A 27,902-nucleotide genomic window follows, 5' to 3' on the forward strand; every position below is an offset into this window, starting at 1 on the left:
AATTAGAATATATGTTACAAAAATTTAACATAACACCTCATTACAAATTTTGGGTCCTTTTTTTTTGGTAGAAATGCATTATGCAGAAATGCTAGATATTAAATATATTAAAAATAAAAAAAAACAAAATACACTATTCTCAGACTCATCACTACTGCTTCCAACACCCCCATCTTCTCTGTAATCAGGCAAATTTGTCAAACAGGAATTCTTAGAGAAATCCTTTCTATCTCATTTAAGAACAGAGTGTGTTTATCTCAGCTGGACAGAGAAGGTACCTTAGGTGTGCTATTTGTGTTGCAGTTGCTCCATAGACATCACCACGATTCCAGAAATAAGTGTCAATTTGCTTATGCCCCATTGTTCCCAATTTTTGAAAGAGGAGTCTCCCACTGCCCAAGAGAGAAAAGAAAAGAAAAAAAAAGGAGAAGAGAGGACAGAAAAAGAAACAGAAGAAGAGTCTGAGTTGCTTATTAGTGGTGTTAGTGGAGAGAGTGAAAGTTTCAATTAAAATATTTGGGCTCCCATTTTCCCCAGCATTTGCTGTGTGTTTGGCACAAATGGGCTTTTTGTATTTCAGCATTCAAAAGCAATGAAGTTAATTATTAGTTATGGTTCACAGGTGATGCTAATTTTCCAACACAAATTTCTATTTAAATACTTTTACTTCTATATATTATTAATAGATGAAGCGGTCTGCTCTTAAACTGTGTCTGTAAAAATCATCAATTTCAACCTAAAATTTTTTGGAAGCATGTATGAAATGTATGATTTAGAAAGAGCTAACAAAAGACTGCACTAAGATGAACCACAAAAACACAAGATGGTAACTGATAAAAACAGATGGGGATGAAGCTAAGAGTAAGCAGGTTGGGAGTTTAGGAAAACACATTCTTTCTGTGACCTAAAACAATGTATTTACTGAAGTACCTACTGAAAAAACACTAACTTTTCAATGTCATCCCACGGCACAGCCATTTTTTCATTGTCCTCTTTTGTTCACTGTACTACATTTCAGTATCGCAAGAAGCTGAGTAAAAACTGTGTTCTTACATACAATTTCTTTCACACTGATAACAGGAACATCCATTCTCTAAGTTGATGTGTGCCAAGGTAATTTCAAAATTTCTTGGAGAACTTGTTAAGAGTGCAGAGTCCTAGCACAGAGCCTCTGAATCAAATGGGGGTGAGGTGGCACACATGTGGCCAGATCACTTCACACACTTTTTGTAAGAGATTCTTATGCACTATGAAGTTAGAGAACAACAGTCCCCAAAAACAACACTTAATATTGTGTTGTATGAGTACTTGAGGGTAACAAACTTGTTACAACTTGAGGGTAACAAAAAAGGTAATTAAAAGCATTACTAAGAGCACGTAACATAGTTGAACTACTTCCCCAGGTTTTCACATCTACCCATTTCATTAAAAATTGGTTCACAAAATAAAATCTGAAAACATTAAAAATAAGCAGTAAGGTATAGCTTACGGTGCTACAGATGACCTGAATAGTTTACAAAATAAGCCATACTTCAGAATCTTTAGATTCACACCGATAACCTAGTATTTCATCCCTTCTTGGCACTTACATTTTGCCTTGACATATTGCAGAACTTTTGTTCTTAAGCCTCGTTTCTCAAAATGATTAAGATACTCATCTTGTTCACTTAAAAAGTGCAAGTAGCATGTAAAGTTATGTGGGAGTATGTATGTGAATGAGGAAGAAAGCAGGGAATGACAGAAAAAGAAAAAAATTAGAAGACTACAAGGGAAGTGGCACTCACTGATAACAAAAGCCCCCAAATCCATTTTAAATTTGCTTCAAATGGAGCAGACTGCAGCCTCTCATTCATAACACAGAAGTTGCCAAGTCCCAAGCTCATGATTAAACAAAACACTATAACCTGGACGGACTAGTCCCCACAGGCCATATGTAATTTGAATACTCACGCATCTATAGTTGGTATGGCATATTTTCCAGTGTTGGTGAGCATTGCACCTTTCATGTTAGGATCTTTCACTTCCATCATGAAACTTCTGGGAATTCCAGTGCTCTTTTTAATCCTAGGACCAGATTCAAAGTTCTTATCCTTTTCAGAGGTGAAAGGAGAGAGGAAGAGAAAAAGCAGTTACCTTTATTTAATAGTTAACATGCAGTGCTTACCAACTATTTGTAGTGCTTTACATGTAACTTCATTTAATCATTACAACAGCCATGTGAAGTACTATTATCATCATTTCACAGGTTAAAAAAAAAATTCATGGTTGGAAAAATCAAGTAACTTGCCCAAGCTTACTCAGCTATTAAATGGCAGAGCCAATTAATTTGAAAGTTTCATTAGTTTGAAACTGGCAATGCAGCTCCAGAGCCATTTGCCACTGTAGTACAAAAGGCAGTATTTACCAAGAAAAATAAAATGACTAGTGAATATCTGTAAGAAAGTAAGCTGTACCATATTTTGTACTCTGGACTTACCCCATTTGTTGGGCAATTCTTAATATAATGGCCAGGTTTACCACAACGGAAACAGGTGTAAGATGGAGGTGGAGGACCTAGAGGTTTCTTCATGTAACTGAAAGGGAGAAAAAATTTCATGTACACAAAGGCTCAGAAAAATAGTGCTTCTCAATGGCGGGGAAACCCACCCCAAAGCCCCTATTAGTATAAAGTACTTATGAACTTACTTGATTGGGTCGTATTCATGGCCAGATTGCGACATCATTGCTTTAATTTTATCTTCTTCAGAAGCATTGGCTTCAGCCAGATTGGCAGTCTGTTTAACAGGTAATTATTTGACACACACATTAGAAACACATTTAAGACCACACAGCCAAAGACAACACCACTCATCCTGTAAAGAGCAGTATCTAATCTTGCATAAAAACAGCTATTTACATGTATAACCCAGAAGAGGCACTGGGAGTTCCTCAGGTGTTTGTGTGTATGCAGGACTGAAGTCTTTCTGGGGGTACTCAAACCTTAGACCCTGTTTGTACCTTGTGTTCAGATTTCCACACTACTCCTCTAAGAGTTAAACACTGAGATTAAGTTTAGAAAGAAACACTTGATGTCTTTCCTACCTTAAAAATAATTCAAGTGTCAAAGCATTAAGACTGTAGTTTATACTTACAAGTGGGAGGTGGAGTTGGGGGTAGAATAACCGAACACATTATGCAGCTGACATTAAAAATCAGAAGGCTCTTTAGGGAGTGGTGTCAGTTTCAAATTAGGTGCAAAACACATGCAATGAGCGTTTATAGTTTTAAACCCAACTCTCTCAAGTTTTATGAACTTTGTCTTTTAAGATATATAAAATATAGTCTAGATATAAGCAGGGTCTAAGGGACTGAGTCCTAATAACTTCAATCTTCAAGCATCTAGCATTCATATCAGCCATTCACTGGGTTTTAATCTTTACATTCATCCACAAAACAAGCAACCAGTTTTAATGTTTTATTGTAATTTTATATACAAAGTATGCTTAACATTAACAGAGCTTAGAACAACAGCAACATTTACAGAAAAATGGATTACAGAAGTTGAACAACTAATTTGTTTGAACCCAAACATTTACAAATAGTTAAAAAAAAAATCCCCCAAACCTCCAAAACTCCCCAACTGCTTCCCACAGAGAAACAATGGTAGGAATAAACGGAAACTCAAACGTGGTCCTTACAGTACATAAGAATTAAAACAGTATACTAGAAGTTGATAATGATGTTAACTCTATGCTAAACCACTTTGTATTAGAAAATCGTTAAGAGGATGGTTTTAGCCCATTTTACTGTTTATAGTTTTCCCAGAACAGGAATTTAAAAGCTATATTTGTAACTAGGACGTTTTGGGAGATACATTCTAGGGGAAAAGCATACAACCTATAACAAAGCCAAGGAAAAGATAGAACACCACCAATGGAAAACCCATCAACTCATTAATCTCAGTTGCTAAATTTGGTTTTACAGTTCTGAAAGCAGGAAAAAAGATTTCTGGAAAACTTTCTTGGCCCTCAAAAATCTCCCTATCCTGTAATATTTGCCTTTTTTTTTAAAGGCATGATTTGCAAGCTAAATCTATTGTTTGAAAAAGTAATCCATCACTAGTGCCTTCCCAAACAAAAGTACACACTTGAGCAGAAAATGTAAGCAATTTTATAGCAAAACATGGCATATACAACAATTTCAGGAGGACACAATTTGCCCCTCTGCCAAACAAACACATTGGTGTATTACTGCAAACAGCTTTATACATTTACATAATTCATGTAGTCTGTGTTCAAACAAATTAGGTTGTTTAAAACTTTTTCTAATGCAGACAGACTGCAAGTCTATAGCATAAAGAAGCAATTGTATTACATTTAAACTGTTGACCTTCATAGGTTCAATTCAAATATTCAAGAAAGAACCACGCAATCGTCCATGTAAAAAGCTTCTATTTGGCTGCTTAAAGGAAGTCCACATAATTCGCAGCCAAAACCAGGGAATTCCTCCAGAACTTTGTTTCCAATGTATAATTAAACAAAATGTATGGGGGGGGGGGGGAGTGTAGCTTCATGTGTTTCTTCTGTCTTGAAGATGAAAATACTCCAACATTATGGTAAGGCTGACAAAATACACCCCCTATCTTCTCAAAAACCACAACTACTCTTTACAGGATAGTAATAATATGTACAGTGTTTTTACAAAATTATCTCCTCCCCCAACCCCTCCAAAACAATTGTTCCACATAAAAATACGGTTAGAAAAAGATTTATATTTTCAAGAATATATGTATATATACCTTTGTAAGCTGGGCCAGAGAAATAGACGCAGAAGAGTCATCAATCTGTTCACAAAAAATTAAACACACATTCAAGTTCCACACTGAAAACATCTGAAAGTGATCATTTAGTCCCTATTGCCACTTAATGTTTAAATATTGGGCAATTTATTAGAAGTTCGCCAAAGAGGGTTATTGTCTAAAAAAATGTTTTAAAGCTGAAAGTGTAGCTTACCCCCCTTTATCTCTCCCTACATATTTCACACAGTAATAAAGGCTAACAGTTGAGGGAGGTTCAATTACAATGAGAAAATGGGGTAAAGTATGTCACACAGGCACCCTGTTCAGACTGGTGACCAAACGCTAAATATGAGTCCAGTGTCTCCCAATGGTCTCTAAATGTGATGATGCTCAAGACAATGGACACTGGAAGAGAGAGTAAGAAATCTATCTTTCTGGAATGCCACTATACAAACTGTAAAATAAGCAGCTCTTCAAAAGCTCAGATAATCTTTAAAAAACAACTCCCACATAATTACTCCTTTTTCCCCAGCATATACTGCTCAATCTGAGTAAGTTTATTCTCCCATAGAGAGTAACAATAGCTTGACAAAGAAACCACAGCTTTATCAAGGTGAAGATGTTAGGCCAAACAAAAAGGGAAAACAAAAGGTGTCCTGGGGCAAGGGCAAACAGCTGGTACATATGAGGGTTAAATTTAATATGTGGAGAAAAGAAAGTTAATCAAATGGAGCAAGTACTATATAGGAAAGATATAATGGGAACTTTAAAAAAAATTTTTAAATATGACTTTCTTAAATTTTTCATTATTTGGCCCCCTGACATGATTTTAATATCAGCTTTAAAAAGTGTTTGTATGTGCATCTATGTTCACACACATACATGCACATATCTTTAGCATGTAACTGTGAAGATAGGTTTTCCATATAGGTGTACCCAAATGAAAACATTAGCTTCCTACGCACTAAGGATCATGTTATAATTCTCTCATTTTTGGTCATAACTTTAAAGTAGAGAGAATGTAGCAAGATGTCTGAATCAAAGGAAAAAACAACAAACAAAAGAAGTGAGTCTTCATCAGGTATATTTCAAGTATTCCAGAGTAGTAAAAGCAGCATGGTGTTAAGAGGCCCAAACAGAAATATAACAAGTTTCAATACTAAGTTCTTGGCACAATGCCTGCCACAGTCGGAATTCAATAAATGCGAATTTAAAAAAATGTTGGCTAAATTTTAAAATACATCTTATAAATATCCTGAGATTTTAAGTTAGTTTGATGGTTATTATTACTGGGATGCTTACACAGAAGGTTCTTAGCTCTATGCTGAGGGACTCTATACAGAATTCATAATGCAGCTTTTGAAAGAATTTACAATACCCTATTTTTAGCCAGAATAAAATGACCTAGTCAATCTATTTTAGAGGGTTACATTTTACATCAACAAGAATTATTTGAAATTTATTTAAATAACTGAATAAACCGTCAGCCATCATCTATACTATACTTCTAACCAATGAAACAAATAGCCTTTAAAAACAGTCCATTACTACCTACCTACAATATGATGCTGATCATTACCTTAGAAAGTAATCAGTTATATTAACTTTCTTATGTTGAAACTAAAAAAGTAACATTTTTGTTCTTCCAACTCCCAACACTTAAAATACAGCTGACTTTTTGTTCTTATGCCAGGCTTTCTTGTCCTTTCTTTTTACTTTCTGCTAACCTGTTGTAAGTACTGTATATTTCCCCCACCAAATAATCACCACAGCAGCTAAACACCTTATAATCTACAAGGAAGTCAACTGTACCACAAATTTAGAAGGGTACCCAAACTGTTTTCGACATATAGCAAGGTATGAAGAAATAAGAGAAAACTGCTGACAAGGAATGGTTTAAAAATGACTAGAAATATGTATGTACTAAACAAAATAAATATAGTAACTCTCAGATACTACTGATAAAAATCTGAAGTCGTCAAAACAACTGATGAATGCACATTGTAGACATCATTAAAATTTAAGACACCTCCCCACATCCAATTTGTAGTCCTGCTTCCAGGAGCAAGAATTAAAATCTCTTTCACCAAATATACTTGCTTGAAATTAAAGGACCCTACAAAATGTAATTCTGATGTCTGGTTAGTAGAAAGAGCACCCAGCTTTGGAGTCTCAAACATGGAAGGACAATTAAGTAAACAAAGCTGAGGAGTAGAGACAGAAATAAACAGCCATCCTTGATTAGAGATGGCTAAGTTACCAAAATGTACATATTCACTTTTACTAATCAGAATTTAAAAAACTGGTTTAGTGACTTTATCTTACTTGGATTTTGTGAATGTGTACAATACACATGATTCTTAAGTCTCCTAAGGTGAGCACAAATTACACTTGATGAATCAAATCTCTTTTCTCATCCTAAATGTCAGTAACTGTACCCCAAGCAAATAAATGATGGGGATATTTACCAACTTATCTAATGTCTCCATTTCAGACAGTTCTACCTAAAGATTAAAGCCACTTTAAAAGTACAAAAAAAGAAAAAGAAAAAAGAAAAAAAGAAAGAAAGAAAAAGAGAAGCCTAAGTAAGCATAAATACACTGCTTCTTGTAAGTGTAATACAGACATGCCAGGGAACACACAAGGCTAAAAGAATGTTAACTTTATTTATGAACATGTGATTTGTGTTTATACACATGCTAATAAACAAAAAGGAAATAACTGTTTTCAAGAAATAAAACTTCATCTGAATTAGTTAAAATACTGTATAAAATGTACTTTATACAAAATGTGTTACATTAACTACTACAGTCACCAGGATGTCTTCTATTTTGTGCTAGCATTTGGATACATAAAAATCAGTTTTAAACCAATCACCAGCAAAACAGAAACTTGGACAGTTTTTACAGCATTATGCTTAAAAAAACAAAAACAAAAACCCATATACCCCAAAAGAGGGGGAAAAAAACCCAAACACTATGAGTTTGGAATCACTGTATTTAGTTCCATGGGAACTAAGGCCATATATATTTTAGAGCACAAGTCCAAAGTTCAGATTTTCTATGTTATCATGTTTAAGATCCAATGATCCAAGGTTAGTGAAATGCCTGATACACAATTCAAGATCAGTATTTTAAAAGAATAAAGTGAAACAGCAAGCAGTACCCTTGAATTCTAAATGAAGATTTCAGACATCTTGTATTGTGTACAAATCAGCCTAAGCAGTCATATGTTTAGAGAACCATCCAGTTTACAGAACCCGATTCCTGCAGACCTGTGTTTGGAAACAGATGCTTTTCCTCATAGTTGAGGAATGCTACTAGTTGTTAGCTCAAAGTCAAAACGGTGTCATACTTCGGATTACTCTGTGGTAAGACAAGACCTTACCCTGGTTATGGGCAATTACCTTTGATAAACTACAGCTCTCAATTAGCTTACAATTAATGCAACATTTTAATATCTTATGAGAAAGGGAAATATTTTAATTTGAACAACTGAGCAGACTAGAACTGAAAGACCTTGAATTAAAATTTGAAAGCAATGTACTCAATTGTATAAAATCATCAAAAAGACATCGATATACTTGTGGGGGGCCCAATTTCAGGTTTTACTTTATAGTACGGATAGAAACAAAGAGTATGAGCTCAAACTTGCCAAATAAAGCAAAACTAAATAATAAAGCTGCATCAACGGTCTCTGGAAAGCTTTCTTCTATGATGTGTCTGACCTTGGAGAAAGCATCAAACTTTAATACGAGCTTCACATGTTGCTAATGCACTTTTCAAAGCCATCTATCAGGCAGGGGGGGGGAAAAATCTAACAAAAACTAAGTGATACAACGTGAAAATGGCAAAATATACACTCCAAACATTTTTTTTATTGCAAGAAACAAAAAGCACACAACAGCCTGTACATACATACAAAATACTAACTATAGACAGACAGATGTAGAACATGTTGTCATGTTCATTAGTATAAAAACTACATGATCTAAAAAGGATCATACATTAACTGTACAACACAGTGTCATAAAAGGTTGCTATCATAATTAATATGAAACTGTTTTGGGGGCACAAATTACCCATTTCTACAAAATAAGTGTGCAAATTATGCCACATATATCCAGATTCAGCTGAGCTGTAATCAAAATACATTTTATTTACAATATGTACTATGATCAGTTGGATATTAAGTTCTAAAATGATTTACTTCACTGCTACATTTAAAGGTAAAAGCAATGTGTAGAAAAAGTGTGAGATTGTGTTTTTACATACTGCTTTTGAAGTTCCCATCACTGGTTCAGTTCGACTTCTAAAAAACAAAAACAAAAATAACATTAGCTCTATGAGCAGCTATTTAAGATTTTTGTGCTAAAAAATCTTAATACGTATCTCTAATCACACATTTACAGGACAATCTTCCCTTGGGATAAAGAATTAAAAAGAGCCAATTTCCAAAATAATGAATACACTAACTTTGACTAATCATCACCACCACCTCTGAACACAAATTGCTTAAGGTGTATTTGGGTTAAAACAAAACAAAACAAAACAAAACAAAAAACTCCATACTGGGGAATTCTAGAATAGGTATATCTTGCCACTTACAATGTTTTTGAGAGGCAATATGAGGACTTTGTTAAGAAACACTGTGGTTTTTTCTTAACAGACTAAACAAATTATCCCCAGTTTTTAATAGGTATAAATATTAATTTTCATACATCAGATTTTCTTAAAACAAGACCACTGTTAACATTTGTAATTTGGTTCCCTGAGAAACTGCTGTGCTCTAAACACTAGCTTTCAAATCCAGAAAGACAGGCTGAGATTCCTTTAATTTTTTTTAAATTTGAAAAACACTTTATGAGTATTGAGTTGCTTTTAAATTTATGAATTATTGGATTCTTTAAAAAGTCTCAAACTGTGACCAAGACTAAAACAAGAATTCTAACTTCCAGAAAAATATAACATAAGTTTGACAGACTATTTTAGTAAAAAAGTTAAACAGTTATGAAGAATTGGACAAACTGATTTTTAAAAAGAGAATACAAATAAGCCCAAAAAGAAACTCCTTTAAAAGTCCACACAGGAAACAGGCCAGAGGTTGAGTTGCTAAATATAGCATTTAAATGCTTAGTTTTAATTTTAAGTTTATGCTATCCTGACTAGAGAGAAATGTTAGATAGTATCTGAAAGGAGTTTCTAAGTTTGTGCATGATTTGGAAGTCTTGATAAAAATAAAGTTCTCATTTTCTAATATTTGCTCAACTAACTCAGAGGCATTTTGAAGCAAAAATGTATTAAAAGAAATCATACCAATAGTGAATTAACATGCAATTCTGTAAAAGCAAACTTATTTTTCCATGTACTTCAAATAATTCCCCAAGAGTTTTTGAATTAAAAAAATAAACCAACCAACCAAAAACCCCCAAAACTGAAACTCAACGTTTTTAAAAGGCAACTGATAAAGTATAATTTCACACTAGATTTTAGGAATTAACTTCTTCCTTATAATTTCTTAAATCACATTAAGTTAAAAGCACATAGTTCACTTGGTATTTACTGCAAAAAAAAAAAAGTATTCAGCTTTTAAAACTGTTACTATAGAGAAGTTATTATACAAGACATTAACGGAATATACCTTTACAGCAAGCAATGAAAATAGTCCCCTTCTAGTCAATTTCTTGAGCTCTAGACTAGTCCTAAGATACTGCTGTTTTCTTACTCCAATAATGGTCATTTACCATGTGCCAGGCACCATTTATACATATCTCCATTTCATTTTGAGGCCTCTTGAGGTAGACTTTAGGAGACTCACTCAAATTCACACAATTAGTGTGAAGCAGTAAGTAGAGTCAAACCTAAGTCTGATACCAGTGTCTGCTCATAAATCCTATGAACTCTCTGGCCTCCCAACAAAACCCCTTATGGATAAGGAGCAAATGTTATTACTGAATACTTCTGATGCTATCAAAATATTTAGGACAGATCTCTTAAGAAATATACTTTTTTTTTTTAATAGTAAGGGAAAAAAAGAAAGTGCAGAGGCAGATAAAAACAAAGAAGGGTACAGAAATATTTGAACACCATTTTCTTGTCTTTCTAAATATTACATATGTAGGGCAAAAATTCTTCCTAGTAGTGCTCACTCCTAACTACATACAGATTAAGTTAATCTAAACATCAGGCAGGGGACCAGGGGTGGAAGCGCACAGGGAGAAGTCAGAAAAAAGAACAAACCCATCCTCACAGTCTTAAGGACTGAGGAAACATAGGAGACATATTCATTAGCGTAAAGAGTTTCATTCTAAAATACACCTGGTTCTTTCTCAAACAATAAAAGTCTATTATTTTGAGACTGAAATACATGAAATTTATAAATACTTACATAACATATGTCTTGCTTGTAGACTTAACACCTCCAATAGGAATTCTTCTAACGATAACAGATGAATTCTTAGGAATTAGAGCATTATCATCAGTATACTCTGTAAATAAAATGACAGAATTGAGTTCCTATTTGGGAATTTGGGTAAGTCACAGTCCTCAAGAAATAGAGAACTTTAACCGAACACTAATTTTATGAGAAATAAATAGAAAAGAGCATTAGTAACTACGTGTTCCTTGCATCTAGATTACCAATACTGTCATAACAAATATCCAAAGCCATTAAGGGACTTCTCTTCAAAGGATATCAAACAGTGTCAGCTGGTTCTTGGCCCTGACACCTCTACTTTTGTGGAACCTCAAATTTTAGTGAGACTAAATTATTCTCTAGTTTATTTAGCCAGTAATGCTTAACATCTGAATTATGAAAAAAGCTGTTGTTTATAATGAAAAAATGTTGTTTATAATGTCTGTCTCTCCTAGCCCCTAAACGTGAGTATTACTGGGGAAAACAGACTAAAACATTAAATTGACATGTTTGAATACAGAAAAAAGGATTTTATAATGAAAAATTAAGTGGGATACAATTTTGAATAGAAAGTTGATTCAAGGAACTGATATTTGAGACTTAAAAGACTGAGAAGCCAGTGAGATGTGCAAAACAGCTGGACAAAGAGTTTTTCCACACAAAGAAAAGCAAGTGAAAAAAAGAAAGACACAAAAAGACCAAGTAGCTGACGCAAATTAAAGAATGACATGAAATACAGGTAAAAAGGCACTGATCATATACTGACTTATATTTTGTTTCTAAGCACAACAGAAAGTCACTGAAGGTTTTTTTTTTTCTTAAATGACAATTTGATGTATGCTTAAAAAAAAAAGGTAACTTTGGTATCTAGGTGGAGCATGAACCCACAGAGAAATAAAAGCAGAAACAGGGTAACTAATAAGGCAGCTATTGTGCATTCCAGGTAGGAGGAGATGAGAATGTTTTGTGCTGGGAATATGACAGAGAGAAATGGAGAGTCAGAATGTTTGAGGCCGAGCTACTAAGGCTCATGCAGGAACTGCACTGGGGTGAAGGAGCAACATGAACTGGGCATGAATTTCTGGGTTCTGGTTTAAATAACTGAATGAACAGTGATGTCACTTTCTGAGAAGACAAATGGAGAAGATGAGTAGATCCAATTTTTCTACTGTTTGAAGTATTACTGCGATATTTTTGTAAGAATTAAATTTAAAAAGTAACTGGACCAATGAATTTAACTATGGTAAAGAGTTGCTAAGGAAGGAACTTGTACAATTACAAAAAAAAAAAAAAAAAAAAATCCACCACAGGGAAATATTTGTAAAACTGTACCCATCTCCCTTAATCACACAATTAGGCAGACATTAGGGTATACTGTTAAGGTTACTAAGTTTACTTGCTTCACTCAGCACGAAGTGATTGACTTCATTTTATACACACATATGTATCAGTTCTATTATTTTTAATCACAATACTATTAGTATTTCCTGTTATGAACTACTGTTCAAGAAAGGACTCTTTTGAGGATATTTCAGGCAGTAGGTTGTATCTCACAGGCATTGAGTTAGAGTGATGCAATTTCCCAAATTCAGGAATACCAACATAAGCCTATCATCTTGCATAGTTCATGACAGTCCCAGATTCCAAGCAAGCTCTGAGCAAGAAAATTGGGAACAGAGGAGATGGGGATTCTTTAAAAAGCAAATTCGAGAATCAAAAGTTGGTGTCAAACACCTGACAGTTTCTGAATATTTAACAACTCTCAAAAGTGTTCATGGAGAGGAAAAATTAGCAGGTGTGCTCATAGTAGCCTTCCAATACAATTTAATCAGTACAGTGCTCTGTCAAACTAGAAGTTGTGCTTCAACACCAGATGCTGTAATTGACCTTTTAATTTTTATGTACCTGAATTACACCAATGATTTCCTAACCTTGAATACCTCTTTAATAACCTGTCAGCTTCAAAAGACCCTTTCTATGCACCATTGTAACTTTTAGTCAAAAAACATACGAACACCTTGGATGAAAAGGAAAACAAGATAAATTTGAGAAATGAGTAAAAACAGTAAGAGTATTTTAAAAATACTTCACTCTCAGCTTCCAAATCTTTCACACTAAATTCAAAATGAAGGCTGTTTTTTGGGGGGCAGGGGAGGGCTGCTGCACAAACATAGGAAAACAAGTTTATATAGTTATGTAGGAAAAACTTTAAAAAGATCATTGGAATTTCATTTTGAAATATAGCCTAGAAATAAAGTAGGATTCTTAAATCTAAAGCATGAAACTCCGAGTCAAGCATTTTAATCTTATGAAGAACTGAGGGTCCTAAACATAAAGAGATCAGGCAATTTAAACATTAATTCCAGTCAACTAGTGATAATCCAGCTCAGCATTCTCTTCTTGGTAATCTCCTAATTATGAAGCTATAAACATGTTTTGTATTCTTTTTAATACATTGGATGGTGCTAAAACCAAGTGGCACCCTTAATTCAGCTATCTTGTGACAACTGGGATACTATTTCCAATAAAACTCATTAAGTGACTATCCTCTGCACTACAATATTTCCAATTTGAGGATTACAAACAATGCACATTTTCTCTCCCAAAGCTCCTTCTCTTAACCCATTTAGTATTACGGCTTTCTCCAATAAGGACAGGTCACACAGATACATAAAATAAACACGCTGCTGGGCAAAGCATTTCCTTGTTTCCAGGATTTATCAAAATAACGTATTACAATTTTGTGGCTTAGAAAAAAGTAAAACATCACAACAAAACTCTTAAATTTTGGACAAGAATGCCATTGACCTTACTCTATCAAATTTACTCTGGCCTAACAAAGTTGTAATCTATTAGTTAAAAAAGATGGACAAGTCTAGCCTCAAATGATTAAATTGTGTAATACTTCAGTAACATGAAACTTGCACGGTATCTAATGATTGAAACTTCCTTAACATTCTATAATACCATTTATGTTGTCTTTCATAAGTACCATTCACTATCAAGATGGCCTGAAATTCTTAAAAATTCACCTGTTTTATTAAGTGTGACTATAATACTTAAGGAATGCTTTTGGTGGTCTTAAAGAAAATATTTCCCTTAGGTATTTTCTTAAACAATATTTTCAAAAGCTCTTTCTCAAACATCCATGATTACTAATTTTTCCTCTCCTTAACTAGAGAAATGCTATACATAATTACAATTACTACAGCCTTACATGAAGTGTCCCTTAAGTATGAAACTTTCTTAAAAAGGGGGAAGTAAAGAATATTGTTTCACATATTAAGTAAAATTCTTCCTCAATGATTATTTTTGAGTCATGATTGCCAGTACTGCTGTTCCTTAACACTATACAATCATACTTATGTTTGAGTGTAAATAGAAAACAGCTCTTACATGACAAGACTTATTCTACCTACCAAACGACAGGCTAGAAGTGGGGCATCCCCCACTACTGCAACTAAAGGAACCTGGGTCACCATAAACCGAATTTAGTAATCAAGAAAAATCCTAACCTAATTAGGACTTCACTTTATTTCTTTTCTTGGCATGGATAAAACCCAAAAGACTGATGAACTGAAAACTACAGATCAACATTACAATACTGAGAAAAGAAACCAAAACAAGTTCAGAGTCAGAACTGAAAAGGTCATCTGTCACATTTTCATATCTACTGTTAAATTCTCATTATAAAATGCTTTTACAAAAAAGAGTACAATCAGTTGGTAATGGATACTCATATGGTAGCAGCCTGTTTTTCAGTATCCTAGTATCAACATAATTATGTAAAAAGTCTAGCAATCATTACTTTAAAAAATCTCTACTTTTGATACTCAATAAACATAAAAGAGTTCAACTGCTTAATTACTGTATTACTAATTCTTAAATTTACACACAAGACATATCAAGTTCCAAAAGCAAGTCCAACATTTTAAGACTGGCTGGATTAAATCCTCAAAAATATTAAAGTAAGGCTCCTTTCTCTACAAAACAGGCAACTACAAAATTATAATAGACAGCAGGAGTTTGAAAAAGACATAAAATTTACCATTAAACCCCAAAATGTTATGTTAGAAAGTTAGAGAAGTAGCTCTAACGCTGCTTTTACAAATATGAAGCCTTGCATATATATGTTCTCCCCCTTCCTCTGGCAGAAAAGTTAGAAAACTCCCACTAATCAAGCACCCAGAGAACCCCTACCCTCTTCCACCAAAACCCTCATTTTCAAACATTTGAGAGGAATAATCAGACTCCCACGTTTGTGGATTAGCCTGTTACAGATGATCCTCGTATACATCAGATAAAGCCAGTTAAAACTCCAAATGCTGCAACCCTTGGCTGTCGATTAAAGTTGTATCAAAAGCATTAGAAACAGTCCCACAAGAGCCACAAAGGCGGTTAGTCTTCTGCCACGAACCTCAACTAGTATGTCTTCAACCGGCACATATCTGGAGTCCATGTGACTCTTACCTTCTTTCGTCTGCGCGTTGGTGATCTGCAGGTCGCAGTCAGCAGCTTTCAGCTTCTCTCTCCCCATAATCTGCTTCTTTAGGTCGCAGAGGGAGATGTGGAGCCCATCAAAGGTGACGGTATCATAGTTGAGTTTAGAAGAAAATTTATAATGCACACAGGACATGGTGCCAAAGGATTCCTAAGGTTCAGCGAGGAGACGTGGACACGCTCAATATATGTATATTTATAAACTTAAGAGCAGAATATGTACACACACAAAACACTCAAAGACACTGAAGGACCCTAAGGCCTCGGATTAAATACCCCCCAACCACAAGCAGGGGTTCGTAAAAACAATACCCCCGATACTCAATCACTTCATGTGCAAGAAGGCGGACGAGGACGGGGAAGGGGAATGGACAATCCGCCAACGGGCACAATGTCACCCGGCTGGGTCCCCCTCGCTCATGCTAAGGGCCGGCAGGAGACGGGGGGAGGGCAGGCGGTGCAGTCAATAGCGGTCAGTCCACACGTTAAAGTCCGAGTGACCCCGCGGGGTCAGGGGTCCATAGTGCGGCCGCACCTCCCGGTGGGTCTCTCTCCGTGGTTTGGGATGACCCGGGCCCCGGGAGAAGGCTGAGGGGAGAGGGCCTAGGCCCGGAGTCCACCAGCGGCCTCTCGCCTCCTCCTGGCTTCCGGACGACCGGCGTCGGCTTCCCCAGGCCCAGGCCCCCCACACACACAAGCCCTGGTGCCTGCTCCCCGGAGGCAACAAGCGGTGCCGCGGCCTAGGCCCAAACGCGCCGTCGGCGGCGGAGAGGCCTTCCGCAGGCCGATGCTGCCTCTACCCCCCGCCGCCGCCGCCAACGCCGCCGCCGCCGCCGCCGCCACAAAGCCGGCACCAGGCCTCCACCGGGCCTCGAAGCGCTGCCTCACCACCCCGGGCCCCGCCGGCGGCCGGGGGTCTTCGGCGGACCCTGGCGCCGCCGCCGAGGCTCCCTGACGCTTCCTCCCGCCGTGTGCTCCGCGCTTCTCTCGCCTTCCGCTCCCGTCGCCTCTAGGCCCAGAACATCGAGAACACGCCCGGGAACCGCCGGGCGACGACAAGGGCTTCCTTTTTGTTCTGCCCCACTGCCGCTCTCAGGCGCTCACCAGGAGCCGGCGACACCTCCGAGCCAGGCACTATGGCGGACGCGGCCTGGCTCCAAGCGAGCGCCCACTCCGGGGTCTCTTAAGCAGGGATTGCACGGGCGGCGCTTGCGGGCGGGGCCGGCGTGCGCGCGTCGGCGGCCCGAGGGGCGGGGCCCGTGGCGTCACAAAGCGCACTCTACCCACGTGATCACGCGCTTTGTGACGCCCAAGCGCGGAACCGGAACCAGCGAGAGAGCGGAAGAAACCATTTCCCTCCAAAGGGCGGGGGAGACTGCAGAGAGGTTTAGCTCGTAGGTTGGTTCCGGGAAGCGAGCTCGGGTTTCGCCAGGTATTACCGCGCTAGTTTGCACTGCAAAAAGGGGTTGCGGAGGGGTGCTCGGCTAACTCCCCTTGCCAACAATTCCCAATTTCTCCGAGCCCTCCAATTTAAGTTAACGTCATAGTTGCTATGCAAGCACCCTGTAGCACCCCGTAGCTTCCTTTCCAACAAACTTGCTACCCTAAGATCTTCTAAGAGGAAAGTATGGAGCAGCCCCAGGACTGAACTGATAACAACAAGTATTGTAAAGATTTATTGAACTCTCGCTACGTGTTAGGAGCAGCGCTCGGCGTTTTGTAACACTGCCAGGCTGTGGAGCCACGTTGTGTGAACTGGATCACTACCTCTGGAACTCCTAGATTTAACTCTGTGCCTCAGTTTCATTGCCTGCAAAATGCTGTTAAAGTCTAGTCTCCTTTCATCGCCATACGTTTTGGGTGGTGAGCACACAATGCAAGATACATATGTTGTATTATAGATTTGTACACTTGAAACCGATACATTGTTATTAACCGCTGTCGCCCCAATAGCTTTAATTTCTAAGAAATTCTATTAAAAATAGTACTTGGTTTACTGGGTTGCTACTGATGAAATAAATGAATACATTTCCATTGTTTAGGACAATGTCTGGTACATGGTTTAGTATGTCTCCATGTGGTTCAATCAATGTCAGCTTAATAATAGCAACAAAAAAACCGTACCATTACCTCCAATTTATAGATGAGGAAAATAAAGCTAGAAATCATGAACTTTCTGAATTCACACAATCAGGGTAGTACCTGCTCAGTGGCTGGCCCAAAATCTCATTCCTAATTATAAAAGCCGAGAACTATGCCAAGAATCCCCTCAGTGGATTGGAATAGTTTTTCCTTGGGGCATGGGGAAGTAACTGTTGTTAAGACGATTAGTGACTTGGGCTGTGAAAGAATTCCGAAAGAGAAGAAAGTGTAGAGGATAAAGTATTTACTCCGCAAGAAAGGAGAGCGGCCTGGTGTGGCGAGATACACTGTGATTGAGGGGTGGGGGCTTTGTGCTTTTATTGGATTATAATTTGATTAAAAAAAGGGTGGGGGGTTGCTGTTGTGTGGCCCCTGGGCTGTTGGGGCGTTGGAACAGGAGGCTGCAGTTTGTTCCAATGTTATCTGTCTGCGGCAGTAGGGAGTGGTTAGTTCTGGTCTTGCTCTCAGTAATTTCCAGTCTTGGGGACATAAGCTCAGAAGAGTAAAAAAAATGTCAGTCATGTTTAAGAAGGTCATACGCCTGCCAGGCAAATAGTGCCACAATAGCAAATGGGGCTGGCTTTGTCCTTTCATTCCCCCCTCTGGTTTTAAAATGGATTTATTCTTAATGACCTGGTCCAGTTCTGGTTTTGGGGACTAGGGATGAAGTTCTCTTCTTCTGTAACTACTCCCTGTGGATTATGAATGTAGAGTTGTTCCTGCCTGCGGATGGGGTATGGGTCATTAATAGGGAGAGGGTGGAACTGGACAGCCTGAAAGGCAAGAGCTGTAGCCAAGGGTTGTTTGTGAAAGGAGTCTCCTAGAGCTTGAACTCTTTGTTAGATAAAAGACATGAGATATCTTAGGAGATATGACCCAATATGACATAAAGGGAAGAGCTGCAATAGGGCCAAGGAAAGGAGTCAGTCAAGAAAACTAGGACCAGATGTTGGTTTTAAAATTCCACCAGTTAAATCCTCCCGTGGCTCCTTCTTTATACAATTTGTTCACTTTGTCAATCGTATTTTTTAGATTATTCTGTATTTTTCCAGATTGTTTAATGAAAAAACAACAGTCCTCATTAAGCATAGCACAGGTCCATCCCAGGTTGGCCATTAGTAAGTCTAGGGCTCACCTATTCTGTAGGACAACTGTTAAGGACCTGATTTGTTCTTGTAGGGTAATAATTTGGTGGGCTACTTCAATTATCTGTTGAGTTACTTCCAAGGATAGTTGTTGGGCCATAAAAATGGAATTTAAAAGGGTCTGTTTTGAGAGACTTGTAATGAGGGGTTTGAGTCCCTTGAGGGCCTCTAGCTTAATTAGGTATTGTGAGCGGCAAGGAAAGTGTGTGGGATCTTTCCTGTGGATAGTGATGGGCTGTATGTAATGTGTTCTCCCAGGAGTGTCAGTGTTCCAGACCTCAGGTGGGACCCTATTTATAACCTGAGAGGGAATGTGGTTCAGGAGAGAGGCTAGGGTTGAGGAAGTCCCCAACAGCCCTAGGAAAGAAGCCTGAGGATGTAGAAGGATCTGAGTACTTAGCTTAGTAATTAAGTCTCTTCTGAGGAGAGGAGTGGGACAATTAGGAATTAATAACAATGAGTGAGCAAAGACCTGATCTTCCAAAGCCGGAGGAGGTGAGGGTCTGTGCGGTGGCCTGAGGCCTTCCCTTGACCCCAGGGATGGAAACAGGAGAGGAAGACAAAGGGCCCAAAAATGGGAAGAGCAGAGTAAGTGGCTCTGCAATCGATTAAGAAATTAATTAGCTTACCCAAAATGGAGAGAGTTACCCAAGGCTTGGCCAATTCGGTGGTATGAAGTGGAGCCTGGTCCGATGCCGGGGCCCATCAGTCAAATGTCTGGAAGGAGGCCAAGGAGGTATGTGGGTATGGAGGAAGCCCCTCTAGGAGTGCCTGCCAGTTCCAGAAAAAGAGTTTGATCTCCTCCCTTGAGCAGCAATCCTCCTTCCAGTGCCCTGACCTTTTGTATCATGGGCAGGATCCCCAAGGCTGCTGCTTTTTCTTATGTCACTCTTTGTTCCAGTGACCCTTTTGTTCATAGTTGAAGCAGGTTTGGGTCCCCAGTGCCACTGATGGCTGTCCTTGCTGTTGCATCCTGGGCCTCAGGTACGTCCCTTCCTGTAGAGCCCCCTCAACTACTGAGGTTAGCATTTGGAAAGCCTCTTTTTGCTCCCAGGATCATTGTTGATTCTGCTCCCTTTTCTCCTCTTGTCTTGCCTCATCACAATTGTTAAAGACATTGGAAGCCAGATCAACTAGCTTTGATTGTGGGGTCTGAGGGTCCTTTTCTAGCTTTTGGAGTATGCGCCAAATGTCTGGGGCTGAGTGGGAAATGGAGTAAATTGCTAGGGCAGACTGGCCCTCCCTAGAATTGGGGTCTAGGTTAGTGTAGAGGTGAAAAGCCTCCAAGTCTTAGAGAAGAAAATAGCAGGATTCTCATCTGGCCCTTGAGTGACTTCGTTAACCTTGCCGTAGTTAACAGGCTTAGTAGTGGCCCACTTGATTCCTTCTATGAGGCAGAAGAGCATGTGATCCCATTTACTGTGGTCAGGGGAATTAGTTTGTTAGTCCCTATTGGGGTACTGATAAGGGATGTCTGTGGTGCTGGGGCCATAAGTATTAGGCCACCTCCCATTTAGGTCAGGACCATACTCCTGTGCCTTGGTCCAAATATGGCCTCTCTCTCCCAAATTGGTACATGTAGAAAGATAATATGAATATCTCTCCAGGAGAGGTCATAGGAGAGAGAGATTCAAACTCCTTTGTAAACTTAGCAGGGTTTGCCAAAAATCTGCCAAGTCTGACCTCAATTTGGGAGAGGTGTGACATTGAAAAGGGAGCCTGGACCTGAATAGTGCCCTCTGATCCAGCAGCCTCCTGGAGAAGGAATTCGGTCACAGGTTTAGGAGGTTCCTTTGAAAGAGACGGCCTGAATGGATATGGGTGGGGGAAACCCTATCTGAAGGTGGGACAGGGAGAGAGGTCTGAGGAGGAAAAGTAGGGAGAGGAGATGGAAGGGGTACTGAAGAGTCATGTGATGGGGAATATTGAAGAGGAGGATATCGTCAGAATCTTGGGAAGATGGAGGAGGAAGGGAAGTAGGTGTAAGAACATGCGACAGGAAGCACGGAGAACAGGATGGTGAGAGAGTTTGAAAAAGGCCTGAATGTAAGGAACCTCAGACCATTTCTCGGAGCTACAACAGTACAGGTCAAGTTGGAGGATAGTATTATAGTTAAGAGACCCATTCATGGTCCAGACTTCTTGGTCACTCAGTTTTGTATTGAGGCCTGGCTGTGTTGCAATAGAAAATCACGTGCTTGGGCTTGAGGTTGGTTAAGTCCCAGAACGTTCAAGTTCATAAGTAGACAACCCAATGGGGACATTTTTGGGTGGGGTTGATTGAGTATTGTACATGGTGAGAGCTATGAAAAAGAGAAGGGAAGGATAACTCAGGGATGGGAACAACCAAGGCAGGGGAAGTTTCAGAAGGGTGTCCCCAACTCAAATGACCTAGAGGTCTGTGGCCAGAGCTGAGCATCCTTGAGCCTTAGGGCAGACCAAACACAAGGTTCTGCCTCAGAACCATGAGTCCCCGATTCTGTTTAAACTTGGTTTAAATCAATCGTCACCTTGTCAGAAAAATCTTCCTAAGGCTACCTTATCTAAATAGGAAGGCCATTATTCTGTATCCCTTTACTCCTTTTTTTTTTTCCTCCAAGCCCTCATCACTACTTGGCATGGTATATGTTTGTTTCTTAATTTTTTGTCTCCCCCACAACTGAGAACAGGGATTTGTCTTTTTTGTTTATGTTGTATCCCCAGCTCTCAGAACACTTCCTAAACATAGTAGGCACTCAGTAAATATGTGTTAAATTTGTGGTCTGTAAACATATCATGGCAATAAGATTTTGGTAAAGTCAAGGGCAGCCTCAGAAATGAAAATACAGTTCAACTCAACCACATTATCAATATCAGTGCTTTTTTTTTTACATTTAAAATAAAAACATAACTTTCATTGACAAACTTGGGATACAATGGACTTCACAGAACAACAGAAATAAGACACCAGAGTGTAATATTGCAGCAGACAGGTTAATACTCTTCACCCTCTTCCTCTCCCTCAGCACTACCTGTTCCAACTTCCTTGTAATCCTTCTCAAGGGCAGCCATGCTCTCACAGGCCACAGAAAACATACCAGTGGACAAAGGCATGCTTGGCAAACATCAGGTCAGGCTTGTGGTTCAGACAAGCCCAAGCCTCAGCATCAGCTGTGATATACAGCTTGCTGTACTTTGGCCAGGTCTCCACCAGGTACCACAGTGGGAGGCTGGTAATTAATGACAACATTAAAACCAGTAGGGCACCAGTCTATAAACCAGATGGTAAGCTTGGTCTCGGTGGCAATGGCAGGATCGACATCTTTGGGAACCACGTCACCACAGTACAATAGGCAGCAAGCCTATGTATCTACTGTATTTCACCATCTGGTTGGCTGGCGCAAAGCATGCATTGGTGATCTCTCCTACAGGAAGCTGTTCATGATAGGCTTTCTCAGCAAAGATGACAGGGGCATGTGTGGCCAGAAGGAAGTGGATGTGGGGATACAGCACCAGGCTGGTCTGGAATTTAGTCAGATCAACATTCAGGGCTCCATCAAACCTGAGGGAAGCAATGATGGAGGGCACAATCTGGCTAATAAGGCAACTAAGTTTAGCGTAGGTTGGGTGCTCAATATTGATGTTTTAGAGGGCCTCGTTGTCATCCATGAAGGCACAATCAGGGTGCTCCAGGGCGCTGTGTGTAGTAAGCGTGGAGTTGTAGGGCTCAACTATAGCTATGGAAACCTGGAGTGCTGGGTAAATGGAGAACTCCAGCTTGGACTTTTTGCCATATCAATCAAGAGATGTTCCATCAGCAGGGAGATGAACCCAGAACCAGTTCCCCCACCAAAGCTGTGGAAAACCAAGAAACATGAACACTTGGAACCTGCAGTCATTAATGAAGTTTGTCCTGATACCTACCACCAGCTCTTCTACCGTGAATAGTTCATCACAGGCAAGGAAGATGCTGCCAATAAATATACCTGACGCTACACCATTGACAAAGAGATCATGGACCTTGTCTTGGACAGAATTCAGAAACTGGCCTACCAGTGCACAGGTCTTCTAATTCAATCCTGCCAAGTGCCCAATAGCATGACAAAACCAGGTTCTTAGTCTGGTCTCAGCCCAGATTCACAAAAAGTGTGTCCCCTATGTCACCAATGCATCTTTCTCAAATGGTTGATTGTCTTCATATTTTATTTATTTAATGTTGCAAACTACAGAAAGTTTAGCATTTTTATGTAATAAAATCCCTCAGTCTTTTTTCCTTTATGGTTTTTACCTTTATTTGCAAACTTAAAAAGAAATAACTTTCTAGCTACTCAGCATGCATCCTAGATATTTATTTGCTTATGCTTCCTTCTAGTTTGTGTATGGGCATCATGATTTTAAATTAAACTCTATTCTGTTTGAATGTTTTGTGCATAGGGTATAATATAGAGTGAAGATGGTTTTATGCCTTATAAAATTGTGAAATATATTGTTAAAGAAAAAAGCATAAAATATGTACTTTGATACAAACTATATACATGTTCTATAGATATTAAAGAGTTTTTAATTATGTTTTAAACTATATATTTTATACAGATCAGATGATTTTTTAGTTTTTAGAAGATTTTGCAACATTGCATTTGACTCCTCTTTGTTTTGTCTTCTTACCAGCACTTTAAGGTACATTCAATTTGTTGAAAGCCTAAGGTCATGGATTAAGTCATCATATCAACTGAGTTTTTGAAAATTGATGTAAGCAACCTATTGTTTCTCCGCTGTTAACTCATTTATTCATTCAACACACGTTCAAATGTCAAAATAAAAATGTCTGAAAATCCCACACGTGGGAGATGGGGATCACTAGGATCCCCTATGATCACTGGTGGGGTATACATTGGAATAGTATTTGGGGAAACGATTTGGAATTCTCTTGCAAATTTAAGTATTCCTATACCCTATGAATCAGTAATTCCACTCCTGGTTATGATTGTTATGTATTTGCACAAGAATTTAATGGAAGCTCTTTTTAATAGTGAAAAACTGAAACAACCCAAATGCCCATGATCGGAGAAGAGATAAATGCATTATAGTCTATCCAGACAGTAGAATATTACACAGCAGTGAAAATAAATAAAATACAGTTGCATGCAACAACATGGTGACTGGATCTTTTTAGCTGTTCTGGAATCAAACAAGCAGGTCTCAGAAGATGACACATTGTGTAATACCCATTCTATACATTTCAATAACAAATAAAACTAAATAATACATTATTTAGCTTGGCATACAAATTTAACACCTCTGAAAGAAAATGACCAGAAAACAAAAAATTCAGCATTGTGATTACTTCAGAGATGGAATATGAGTTACTGGTAATGGTCTTGTTCTTGGGTAGATTCACAGATATTCGTTATTTTACTAAAAGTAAACAAATAAAGACAGTAACTAAACTAAAGGGGAGCCATGCACAAAACAGTGTTGATAAGAGATCCTGAGATCAGAATTTTGACTCATCCACTGATGGGCCACTGAGGTTGCATCTCTCCCTTCTTCCCACTGCCAGCAAATAGTGTCACAAACATTCATACAGAAAAATGAAGTCCCTTAAAGAAACAAAAATTAGACTAGCTCCCTAAACTCTGTCACAGCACTTAACGCTCTAAGTATAAATAAAATTCATTTTTACTTGTACTTTAATAATTCAGTTCTAGTTTTCTTGTGCTGAGATTAGAGAAGGGACTTGGCCATCAGGCTCCCAGTGATCTGGAGCCAGAAAATGCCACCAGTGATCTTACATCATCCAGTGTCTTCTAACTTTTTTCCATCTTATACAAGTGGGACTCAAAACTAGGAATATTTTTAAATGGTGGAGCCTCATAAAAGTGCCATGGGATGTTATATATAGGCAGATACATGCCAAGCTGCCTTCTAGGAATTCAAGGGTTCTAGGTAAATACAAAGGAGGAGCAGCAATGAGAATGTTATTGTGTTAGAGCTGAGGCAAAGCAAAGGACCTCAGAGAAGCCTCTTCTCTTTTAAGTGAATGCAACTTATTCATTCATTCCCCAGACATGCACCAGGTCATGAGTGCCAGTGAGTGCCAGGCACAGTGCTGGGCGCTTGGCTGTTACCAGTGAACAAATCAAAGTTTCTGCCTGCAGGGAGTTACCATAAGCAAGGGAAGTCATCTACTTTTAGAGGCCTCAAAGTTTGCCATGTGACCTTGGGAAAGTAATTTAACTTCTCTGGCCCCTGGTTTCCTCTAAGACCTGTTTCATGAGCCCTGTGTGACTCCACTTGGAAGGGTCCCATGCTTGGTTTAATGCTCTGCTGTTGCTGTCTTGGCATTCCTCATAATTTTCATTTTGTCCTGAGCCTTGCAAATTATGTAGATGGTCTTAGTTTCTTGATTTGTGAAACAGTTAAAATAGTGCCTTCCTAGAAACAGAAAACAGGGGTTCGGGGAGGGGAAAATGGGAGATGATACTCAGTTCACATAGTTTCAGTTTTGCCAGATGAAAAAGTTTTAGAGCTCTGTTGTATCACAGTGTGAATATATTTAATGCTACTGAGCTGTACGCTTAAAAATGATTAAGACGGTAAGTTTTACATCATGTATTTAAAAAAAGGACTAAAAATAGTACCTTCCTGATAGGGTTATTAACACAATTCTATGACAGTGCCTGGCACACAAACACCATTTAAGTGTTGTTTGGGAAGTTAAACTGCTGGAGATGTCTCTTTGAAGTGCTTCCAACTTAGATAAACATAACAATGCCAGCAAAAACTATGACTGGCATTTACCACACGTTTCCTCTTCACCGCTCCCTGTGCAAAGTAGTTTTTATGTAATCCTCCCAAAAACCCTGCGGATAAGTCCCAATATTATCCCCATTTTATAAACTTGGCAACGAGGTTCAGAAAGGTGAGGTCACATGCCTTGAGATCACACAGGAGCCACAATTTAAAACAGGGCGTGCCTGGCTAGGAAGGGCAGTCTCTTCACCACTATTTTATGGGCAAGGTGTTAGTCCTATCATGGAGCCTGAAGGAAAGGGCTGCCTCTGTGTGTGTATCAGGCACAAAGCTGGTCCACTGCCAACAGACTGTCCTGTGGCAGCTTTTCTCTTCTCTCTCCCGCTTACCCTCAGTTATCTCTGGTTTAGTGTTTTTATCTTATCCTTACTCCTAGATTAAGTTCCAGGAGGGCACAGACCTCATCTGCTTCATCTGCATCTTCCCTGAGGCACCTGGCAGGTGCTAGGGAATTATCTGTGTAGCCCCATATGACTCTTGATAAGTGGTTCTGCTGGCTTCTCCAGCAGTAATAAGCTTGGTAGATTAAAGCAGGACAGTGGCCCGAAAGGTCCCTGGAGGAAGTGCAAATGGAGACACCTGTACTTACACAGGCCTCATTCAGGCTTTTTGCGTGCCCCTCACCCCTGCATGCCCATTATTGCTGGGCCCATAGTCCCGGCACTGGGCTCTGTGCTGTCCCATTTACCATGTACTATCTCCTTTATCCTTACCTGTGAGGTAGGTGTGGATCTTCTCCCAGTTTTACACAGGAAGAAAACTGAGGCTCACAGAGGTGAACCCAAGGTCACAGCTAGTAGTGGTGGAGCCAGGATTCCAACCCAGTGGTGAGCTTACTTTCCTTGTTAGGCAGGTACTCCCGGTGGTGTCTGTCATACCTGTGCCTGTCTCAGGGATGCACTTTGCCTTTGGTTTCCTGGCTTTTTCTCCCAGAGATCACTGGTTGAGAGGAGGGGAATAAGAGAAAAACATTCATTCATTTCATAGAACTCACTGAGTGACAGCTTGTCCTTAGCATGGTGCTAGGCACTCAGAATGCAGCTGTGAAAATGACAGACATGGCTTTTGCCAACCTGGAGTTTCCATTCTAGTGAGGGAAAGACAGAAGAAGCAGTCGGACAAGCAAAGAGGAGAGATGATTGTAAAATATGCTAAGTGTTATGCAGAGGCAGAGTATGATGGATGGTGGTTAAGGGTGATTAACACTGGATGGTCAGGAAAGGTCTCTGGGAGGAGGTAACATTTGAGCTGGCATTTGAATGACAATAAGGTGAGGTTCTTGGGGAAGAAGTTTCTAGGTAGAGTGAATGACAAGTGCAAGAGTCCTGAGGGTGATCAAGGGATAGTCAGTAGGCCAGTGTGGCTGAAGTATGTGGATAATGAGGGGATGATAGAGCTCATACCAGAAAGGCAGGGGACAGGTCATGTAGAGTTATAGAAGCCATCTGAACAACTTTTGATTTGAGGGAGGACCGTCCTAGAAAGGTATGAGAACTCAGGAACACCTTATGTTAATGTTCAGAGCAATTTGAGTATGGAGAGGCACCATGGGTTCCTAAGGCTCAAGTCACAGCTGAACTGTAATTACCTTCACCAGCATCCTGGTGTAAATTCCAAGGAACTTGTAAGTTCCAGGAACTTGAAGAGGCCAGGAGAGCATGGGGTTGTCAGGTGTGATTTATTGAAAAGGCAGTGGTTGAGTAACACAAGACACATGGCTCATAGCATCTTCCCCAGGGGTCACATGAGCAGGACTGTGGCTTTAGATAGGTGGAGAGGGATTGATCCCAAGACAGATCCTGCAGCTCCTGGAGCTTGTTCCACCTGTCATGCAGAATGGTGACATAGATCTGTCAGGAATGGGTCAAAAGTAAACCTGATTGTCCAGGCCTGTGATTTGTGAGAAGGCCTGCAAGGGACTGGAAGTAGAAGTCCTCCTTAGTGAGACAGGACATGGGAGTCACACAGAGGAAAGAAATGCCCATGTAACTCTGTGCCAAGGCCTTGAGCTTGTTCCAAATGCAGAAGCCAGAGTGTCTGACTCAGCAGGGCTTTGTGCAGGTGATTCCGAGGCACAGCCAGGGTTAAGAACTCCCACTTTCTTGGTGGCTTGTAGTTTAGTGCACGGATGC

The 27,902-nt window shown here is 39.3% G+C and overlaps 1 protein-coding gene and 1 pseudogene across 4 annotated transcripts in view; both read right to left on the reverse strand.

Annotated features, from left to right (window-relative positions):
• The window catches only part of RBBP6 (RB binding protein 6, ubiquitin ligase), a 30,663-nt gene extending 13,733 nt beyond the window's left edge, over positions 1-16,930 (reverse strand). For 2 of the 4 annotated variants that reach the window (XM_054580887.1, XM_054580886.1), the window contains exons 1-8: positions 15,662-16,930; positions 11,165-11,264; positions 9,052-9,088; positions 4,778-4,822; positions 2,686-2,774; positions 2,477-2,573; positions 1,951-2,090; positions 279-392 (exon numbers count right to left, since the gene is read on the reverse strand). In XM_054580887.1, the coding sequence (XP_054436862.1) occupies positions 279-392; positions 1,951-2,090; positions 2,477-2,573; positions 2,686-2,774; positions 4,778-4,822; positions 9,052-9,088; positions 11,165-11,264; positions 15,662-15,827 (788 nt within the window). In that variant the 5' untranslated portion in view covers positions 15,828-16,930. The remainder of the gene's footprint in view (positions 1-278; positions 393-1,950; positions 2,091-2,476; positions 2,574-2,685; positions 2,775-4,777; positions 4,823-9,051; positions 9,089-11,164; positions 11,265-15,661) is intronic. The other 2 variants (XM_054580889.1, XM_054580888.1) reach the window with 1 other exon arrangement.
• A 5,021-nt stretch (positions 16,931-21,951) lies between these two features.
• Positions 21,952-22,856, reverse strand: LOC129076772 (tubulin alpha-1C chain-like; annotated as a pseudogene).
• Between the last annotated feature and the right edge of the window lie 5,046 nt (positions 22,857-27,902).

The sequence above is a fragment of the Pteronotus mesoamericanus genome, unplaced genomic scaffold (genome assembly GCF_021234165.1).
Source record: "Pteronotus mesoamericanus isolate MK-2021 breed Mesoamerican mustached bat unplaced genomic scaffold, CSHL_Meso_final contig_64, whole genome shotgun sequence".
In the NCBI taxonomy this organism is placed as follows: Eukaryota; Metazoa; Chordata; class Mammalia; order Chiroptera; family Mormoopidae; genus Pteronotus; species Pteronotus mesoamericanus.